At 38.6% G+C, this 8,806-nt stretch overlaps 1 protein-coding gene across 1 annotated transcript; it reads right to left on the reverse strand.

Annotated features, from left to right (window-relative positions):
• Window positions 1-5,205: 5,205 nt before the first annotated feature.
• On the reverse strand, window positions 5,206-7,826 carry LOC149838519 (zinc finger protein CONSTANS-LIKE 2-like). The gene is made up of 2 exons (XM_090006640.1): window positions 7,083-7,826; window positions 5,206-5,644 (listed from the first exon to the last, which is right to left on the reverse strand). Exons 1-2 carry the CDS (start codon window positions 7,731-7,733, stop codon window positions 5,285-5,287), a joined length of 1,011 nt encoding a protein of 336 aa, XP_089862766.1. The 5' UTR covers window positions 7,734-7,826; the 3' UTR covers window positions 5,206-5,284.
• Window positions 7,827-8,806: the final 980 nt, after the last annotated feature.

Genomic DNA, 8,806 nt, shown 5'->3' on the forward strand with positions numbered 1-8,806 from the left:
TCATTAATGATGTGAGAAAGTAGAATAGCCACCCACTTTCCATTAATGCAGGAAGTTGAAGGGTCAAAACCCCTTTCGGTTTTTGGAATGAGTCTAAAAGACTCACATCTAGAAGGTTCACATCTAGAAGACTCTATGTCATCTATAAATAGGGGTGCAGAGGTTGTGTGCTGGGGGGAGAAGAGCAGAGTGTTGTGAGTAGAGTGACTGTGTGCAGTGTGCAGAAAGAGAAGAAGTAAGAGGGAGAGAGTACAGAGAAGAAGAGGAAGGAAGAAGGTTCATCACCACGCATTGATCCTCAGAGAGAGGTGTTGGTTGTGGTGTGGGTTTTGACTTGGGTTGTGCACCCGAGAGGTAATCTTGTATTCATCTCTTCTTGTGATTCCCTTGTTGTTTTTCTCTTTAGCTTTGGGCAAACTATTAGACGTTGTACTTTCTACATTGTACTCTATACTCTTATTATAGTGGATTATTCTCTCTGTGCCCCGTGGATGTAGGTCGTGTTGATCGAACCACGTAAACCCTTGTGTTGTGATTTGATTGTGCCTTTATTAGATCCTATATTGCTTCCGCGTGAATTTTTGTTACCCTCATTTCTCAACAATTTTATCTAATGGCAGAGAATTTTAAGTGATGGAGCTTGAAATTTCCTTCAATCAATTGTTAGTAACACAAATCGGTTGAAGCCCAACAAACGGGTTTGATTTTGACAAAATAGAAAGGAAGAGAAGCTTCAACAGGTAGCCAAGGCAGCAATATCATATGTGGCTTAATAAAAGAAGTATAGTTCGAATGCTGACCACAGGAAATGCAGTAATGAAAGTATTTGAGGGGCAATGTGCAACTTAAGAAACAAAGCATGGGTATAGCGCCTCATCAGCAAGAAGAAATCAACATGTAGGATGTAAACATTTCGATGCTCAACAGAGAGATCGAATATCTGGCGCTATTTTACGAGATGAACTCCTTATTTAATATCTTCAATGGGAAATTTCTTTCTTTGGCGCAGTTAGTATGATTCTGAGAAGATTTTGATTTTGGATGGAGTCTAGAAGTCAACTATCCAAATTCCATTCAAATCTCATCCTTGATGATGGAATCCGTAAAATATTAAAATGTATTGAATATGTATGTTATCTCTTTTTTTGAGAGGGAGAATTTTGAATATGTATGTTATCATTTATACGTATCTGCTATCTGCATAATCATGACCACTTATGTTTTATTTGACTACACAGGCACCTTAACATTCCCTAAAGAAACCATTGGAAGAGTGCTACAACTTGCTAAATGTAGTAGATTCTTTCTCAAATTCGTGCTTTTACTTTTCCCATAGATACATATTTTCCTTGCCTCACTTTGTCTTTCAATTTGGGATTTAATCATGTCCTACACTGTCCAAATTAATTAAAGCACCCTTTTTGTCCTTATTTTCTCTTTCTTCTCATAGTAAACTACTTTTATCATGATTTTATTATTTCCTGAGCTTCTGTTGCTTTTTTGTGGACTGGACTGGCAAATTTTTTTCTTCCACGCATTTTTCTATAATTCATATGGATTATGTTGCAATATTTTTGGTCAATTGCAGAAGTTGGGAAGGCAGTATGTCCTTCGTGTGCGACAGGGGTTGCTGGATTCTGAGGTTGATGAAACAAAAAAAACGGCTCAAGAAGTTCAAAGAGTCTGCTTGGAAGTGTGTCTATTCTCTTTCTGCTGAAATTTTTGCTTTATCAGTGACATATGATGAACCATGGTTCAAAAACACTAGATACTTTTGGGTTGGTCCTGGTGAGCAGGTCTGGCCAGACCAAAAAATAAAGTAGGTTATTTTTATAAAGAACTTTTCAGATATTCCTTTTCCAGCATTTAAGCTTGTAACTGATTTTTTCACATGTATGGACCATACGGTTCTAATCCTTTGTCATCAATGCATAGGTTGAAGCTGAAAGCATTATATATGTATGCTGCTGGGTTTTATACCTACTCCATATTCGCTCTGATATTTTGGGAGACAAGGCGTTCTGACTTTGGGGTATCAATGTCTCATCATGTAGCAACTGTCATTCTCATTCTGTTGTCGTATATTTTGAGGTAGAGGTGCTTTTAATTAACTTTGATAGGAATGTTTGCTTATATGGTGTTGAGCGACCTATTTTAGCGTGCCTGGAATTTAACTATTTAAGTGTGTTGTGGTTACTTTGTTCATTCTGGTGCATCACTTGACAATTTTCAGTTTTTTTTAGATTCCTTTTTTTGCTCAATTGCTATGCAGTGGTTTACTTTCTACTGCCTGTTATTTTTCTTCAAATCAGCTTATACTATCAATGCATTAATTTGTTATATCTCCACTTGATGATTAGGGTGAAGACATTTTTTGATACCACAACATAAAAATTGTTTAATCATTTTCACTTCTGTATTCTCTATGTGATTAGGTTTGCTATTCTTCTGTGGGCCTATGAAAAACTTGGTGTTTTGCATTCATTATAAGATGTAATGCATCATAGTTTGAGGCGATTGGATGGGCTTTTTGTTCTAATGAACATTTTCTCAGGCTTCTTCACTGACCTTTTTTGTCATATCTTTGTGAGAAATCTTCTAGCACGTTAAATGTTTAATATTTTTTTCTGAGACCTTGATAGGAGAAGATCAAATTTCTTATTATAAGGCTGACTCTTCACTTTGTTTCAGCTTAAGCATAGCATGTGTGTTTAAACTAATGTTGTGAAAAGCATTGAGGCATAGCGTAGCGCTCCACAAAAAACTGAGGCGAGGCGTAAAGCGTAAGCCTCAAAAAAAAATGAAACTTAAAAAAAACTTTAAAAAATATCTAAAAATATAAATAAATAAAATAAATACCAAAAATCCATTTATCTTCACAACCAACACATTTTTGGATGTATATACGCAATAAAATTTCAAAAAATTAACGAACATTCAAAAGAATGCAAGAATATTAACAAACACACAAAAGCCCCTAATTTAAAGCCCTAAAATCTATTTATCTTCACTTAACACTATAAAAAAGGTCAGCCAACACATTTTTGCATGTATGTGAAGAATCCTTGCAAACAATCAAGTTTTCAAATAACTTGATAATTCAAATACTCAAGACACAAAATAAACACAAAATAAATGCAGAGTGTTTATAAGCTTTACACCATAAAAGAAATGCAATAAATGCACAGTGTTTATAAGCTTTACACCACAAAAGAAGTGCAATAAATGCACAGTGTTTATAAGCTTAACGAGACAACTCCTTACTGAAATTCTCTCTTTACAATGGGCTTACAACCCTTATTTATAAGCTTTAGCAACTCATAAGAGCTGTTGGGTTGATTCCCAACAGCTCTAATTAGAGCCGGTGGGAGTCAGCCCAACGTCTCTTATTCTTACTTGTGTACAATAGTCAGTGGCTGACTGTTGTACACTGTACACAGTCAGCTACTGACTGTACAGAAGCTGACTGTGTACAAAAATAGTACATAAAAAAAGGGATAAAATAAAAAGAAAAAGTTACAAAAATAAGAAAAATTAAAAAGAAGAATTACAATCATATTCAACGACATGAATATGCGTAAAATAACTAAAATACCCCTACAACTAATACAAGAAAGAAAGATATTATATATATATATATATATATAAGTAGATGGATACATGTACATATATATAAAATATATATGTATATGTATCTTTTTTTATACATATAAAATATATATTATAAAATACATTGTCTTATGGATTACAATTTAACACCCCTCCTCAAACTTAGAGCATAATGACCGAAAGTTTCCCAAGAAGGAAGTTGAATCGTGGAGAGCACAACGATTTGGTGAAGAAATCTGCCAGTTGATATTTTGAAGTTACATATGGAAGATCTATGACTCCTTTCAGATATGTTTCTCAGACATAGTGGCAGTCCATCTCGATGTGCTTGGTTCGCTCATGAAATGTGTGGTTTTTGGCAATATAAATTGCACTCTTGTTATCCGATGTAGTTCAGCATAAACTAAGCTGCAGCAACTTGGAAGGATTATGATGTGGAGCTTGGACAAAGAAGTTTTGCATGCATATCATGTGGTATGTTTGAAAAGCAATTCACTTGATCAAATTAAGTTGATGAAGAAAATATAGATGTCCCATCCTACTTGTGGACAGATTCAGATGCAAATTAGTCCAATTTGGCCTTATGTAACTGTTACATGAAGTTGCAATATGTATCAATGAACTTTACTCCTTTGAGGTTCCCAATTTCTTTGCTGACGAATCCCACCAAGAGAGAATCCAAGGCTTAGTCCATGAAAGTGGAAAAGCTAAAGCAGAAAGAAGTCAATCACAGTAGACAAATTGATACTAAAGTGAAAAGGCACACTTAAAAGCTCAGGCAGGAGAAAAACTAATGAAAGTCCTGCGAATCTCGGATAAAATCCCTATCAAACAAGAAAGAATCAAATGGGTCTACAAGAACCTTAAAGGGCTACTCCACTTCTCTGCATGCTGCTGGACCATGTTGGTCATGAACACATCTTCTCAGCCACAAAGGTGAAAAAGTGCTGCACTTTATTTGAGATCACAATGAGAATACAGTGCACTAGTTGAGTGCTGCTCTTGGCTATAGCATTCAAATTCAATTAGATGACCGGTTGAATCGGTCAACTTGAACATCTGTTTGTCTGCTGACTGTTAAATGTTAATTCGCTTGCATTTTTTCCTTGTCAATTTTTAAGAAACATTGACAGAATCAACTCCTGAGGTTCTGTTACTTTTTTATTTCTTTTCAATTAAAGGTTCTCTTCTAACTTGCTAGAATTACCCAAGAAGGCTCTCCTAATCTGGTAGGGGCAGCTCGTGAATGTTAGTCACCAAGTAGAAGGGATGTCATGAGTTCAAAACCCACGAGTGTGCATCCCCTACCATGAGGCCGTAGCTGGGTGTACTGTTGGTGGGCAAGGGGGTCCAGGGGTTTTTAAACCAATGAGCTCACGAGTGAGTAAGGTGGTTTTCCTTAGTTATCCTAAAAAAGGAAACTTTAGAATTGCTTAGTTTGATGGAAAAGTTTTTAGAGGATCAAATCTAATTGAGACTTCACAGACCAATACTTATTGATGAAATTTCCCATCTGAAGTAGATACTGTAACTTTTTGGTACTGTTACTATGCAATCAGTGAATAATGGTTGACTCAATAAGAATTAAACATTCTATAGAAAACAACTTTCTCATTGAAACTGCTTACCATGAAATACATAAAGTAATGAGCACAGGAACTAATACTGTGCTGAATCAGAATGTTGGAACAATTCCATATCCTGTTTCAACCATTAGTGCAGCTGAATATATCTGATCAACTTCGACTTCAACATCTGTTCTCTTTGCGAACCGCCCTTTGATTCTCGGTCTTGTTTCAGCGTATGCCTTGCGTGAAGCATACCTGATTGTCTTCTCAAATTTTCTGTTTTTACGCTTCTCCCTGTATCTTAAAACGCGAGCTTCCCTGTCCATTGACATGCACTGTGGAATTTGCATGGTTGTAGGGCCTGTGGACAGTTCCATTGATCCTTTTGAAGTTCTGAAGTAGAAGCCCGAGTGCTCACTCACAACTGCTTCTGGGACTATGCCAGCATCTAAAGAGGACATTGAAACCTGAAATTCAACGCAAATAAAATTGAACTCATAAAACCTTGTGAATGATCTGGATATCTCAAGGCACAATTAATAAGAAACAAAGGCAGCCATTAATAAAAGTTGAGAGACAAGAGTCTCCCACCAGGGAAGGGCATTAGAGAAGCTGAAAGCGAAAAGAAAACAAGTTTATAACAAGCTGAAAAAGCAAGTAAATTGCATCAGTTAGTAAAATTAAGAACCGTAGATGTTTGAAAATGTATGGATGAATGGTGGGTTCATCTTGATTTTGTAATTTATTCATTTCCAATTTGACAAGTGAGACAGAATGTGGAAACTAATTTTCAGCAGAGCATGGTATGGGTGTACCCCCAAGATTAGGTTTAATCCCTTGCAACCATGAAAAAATTTAGGGAAATCCTTTATTATAATTGTCTCTAATTATCGTTTAAGTTTTAAATTTAATCCGCTGTGCTCATGAAACAATTTAGAGCAATCCATGACTATAATTGCATATAGTTAATCTTCAACTCTAAAAACATAAGCCGGATAGGCACAGTGAAACTCCATGAAAAAGCTGGAAGACTATTCTCGCAAGAACAAAGACCAATGACCAAGTAATTGCAATTTTCTCTTTTGTGATTGAAGAAAAAAACAAGTCTCCAATTCAGGATCCAGTGAACATATGAACTGTCTCATACATGTGAATGGGCCACTAGAAAATCTTTCGTCATAGGAACAAATTTCAAGAATTCTCAGTAATCATCTTACACCTATTATCTATCCACCAAACAGTCAGAAAAATATCTTCAAATTCTTCAAATTCCCCATTTCCATCATTTAAGCATGACAAAAACTCCCCCCTTTACTTTAAAGAAATAACACGATCATTCATGACCTATTCAACTTCCAGTTTATTCCACTCAGAGAAAAAAAAAACTAGAACTTAAAATCTAGTGAAAGTCTCAGCAAGAGTACAATTTCTCATTTCTTCTAATAAGAAATAACACAAATTTCAAAAGAATGAGACAACGACCAGCAAAAGAGAATTTTGGCGCGAGGAAATTTAGTAATTAGAAAAGGACAAAAAACATGAAACACAAAAAGGAAGACAACTCCATATCCGTTCAAGAGCATGGAGAGAGAGGGAGTCATACATGAATATTATATTTTAAACAATCAAAATAAACAAAAAGAATGGAAGAGTGTCCCCTCTTAGCAGTACTCATACTTGGGAGAGTGAATCAGAGAGAGAGAGGGAGGAAAATTATATTTTAAACTTTAAACAATCAAAAGAAAACAAAAAGAGGATGGAAGAGCGTCCCCTCCTAGCAGAACTCATACTTTGGCAGAGTGAATCAGAGTAGAGAGAGATCGAGCACCGCATAAGGGCACTAAATCAAAACAAAATAAAACAAAAAGAGTGGAGCAGTGTTCCCTCATGGTGAATTGTACTTACGCTGTGGCTGAGTGAGCCAGAGTAACCATACCCTCCTTTTGAATTCTCAAGCTCAATGTCCAGGTACTGCTGGTTGCTCATCAGCTGATCCTTGCTCTCCACTGGGACGACACTGTCATTCCCCACTTCAACCTCTGCCTTCTGCTGCTGGTACTCTCTCTGGCCATGTGGGTATGACTGGTTCTCATTGCAAGGCTCCCCATACTCACCCAAGTCCAAGTACTCATCGACCTCACCACCACCACCAAGTAGCAAACCATCAGCCTCCCCACTTGGGCTCTTCCCACCTGGCTGTGGTAGCAACCATGAGTTGGCCTGCTGCTCATCATCATCATCATCATCATAATCCTGGTTAATACCTTCCTGAATTGTGAATTTCTCAGGTTGGAGGTGCATGTTCTCGCCTAAGAACTTTTGGCCGGCACCCGCAGTGTACCGGTGGATCGGCACACGGAGGTGGCGGCTCGCCAGCAGGTTCACAGAATGTATGTTGGCATCGCAGGCATCGCAGAGCACCGCCGCATCGGCCTTGCAGGTCACAGTGGCCGGAGCAGACTCACAGACCTCACACAGCCACTCGCGTGCAAGGGCTAGAGGTTCACACCTGCGGGCTGGTGGCCATGTCCCTCCTCCCCTCTGTCTGCCTCTCATTTTCTCTCTCTCTCTCTCTCTCTCTCTCTCTCTCTCTCTCTCTCTATTTGATTTTCTTTTTTTTTCTTAATTTTCTATTTTTCCATGGCCTCTGTTCCCTCTCTGGTCTGGTCTGCTTAATGCAATGGGGGGAGGAAGGAGAGAATCTAGAGTTGACACGTGGCAGAATTTGAGCAGTTGAGAGAGTGCTCGGGGGTTATCTTGTGGCTGCATATGGCTGAGCTACAGAAAGCTGTGGGACCCATTGCTGCTTGGGCCATTTTTTTAGAATTATTGAAAGTACCTTTTCTTTGCAATTCCTTTTCAGATATGGAATTACTTTTCTTTGCTTTGATCTTACAACGGTTTGGTTGGTGAAATGGACATAGCATCATTTCTTTTCTATATAAGTAAATTCTCAATGAATGCGTATCAGGTCAGAGAAAGCATTTGCGGATTACTAATCCGTCCGTGCTTGCTCTGATGCCGTTCATCCATGCCACGAACCCCATCCCAAATACCATGGATGGATTCTACACCTTCTAGATGGGTCCCACCATTTTTTTCAGAACCGTTGATGCCCTGGATGAACGGCATCTAAGGTTTTCAAAATGAAGGGCTGAAAAATAATTTCTCCATGGTATTTGGGGATGCCGTTCATCCGACCTTATGATAGTAAACAGGGCGCTTTTGTTGCCCTCCCTTTTCGCCTATCCTTCCAGGTGTTTTTCTCCCTCTCGGAGGCCTTTGCGTCCTGTATCTCATCCAGATTGCTGCTCCCATGTGACGTCGAGCGATTCTTGCAGGTCGTTAGGGTTGAATCCCTTCAGGCTTGCTTTGTCGGTGCCATGCTTCGGGCTTCTTTTTTCTACCGCACCTCTCCCAGATCGGTCGTCGGTGGGGGCTGGCAGGAGGTGATCGCATACTGGCAGTGCTCTTTCTCCAAAAAGCTCTCTAGGTCACATCTTCCACGGGCTATGCAGGGTGACGGGTGGTGTGCGGATTGTCTATCTCTCAACTTTCGTAGGTGTCGTGCTTACTTCCATTGCTCCTCGTCGTTCAGGTTTAGGCGGCACCCGGTATCCATGCACTCT

This window comes from Nuphar pumila, chromosome 5 (assembly GCF_984573655.1).
Source record: "Nuphar pumila chromosome 5, dmNupPumi1.hap1.1, whole genome shotgun sequence".
Lineage (NCBI taxonomy): Eukaryota > Viridiplantae > Streptophyta > Magnoliopsida > Nymphaeales > Nymphaeaceae > Nuphar > Nuphar pumila.

Excerpts from the sequence above, each read along its gene's own strand:
- LOC149838519 (XM_090006640.1), bottom strand. The coding sequence starts at position 7,733 with ATGAGAGGCAGACAGAGGGGAGGAGGGACATGGCCACCAGCCCGCAGG. Across the intron at positions 5,645-7,082 it reads CTGGCTCACTCAGCCACAGC|GTTTCAATGTCCTCTTTAGA; the intron begins GTAAGTACAATT and ends GTTGAATTTCAG.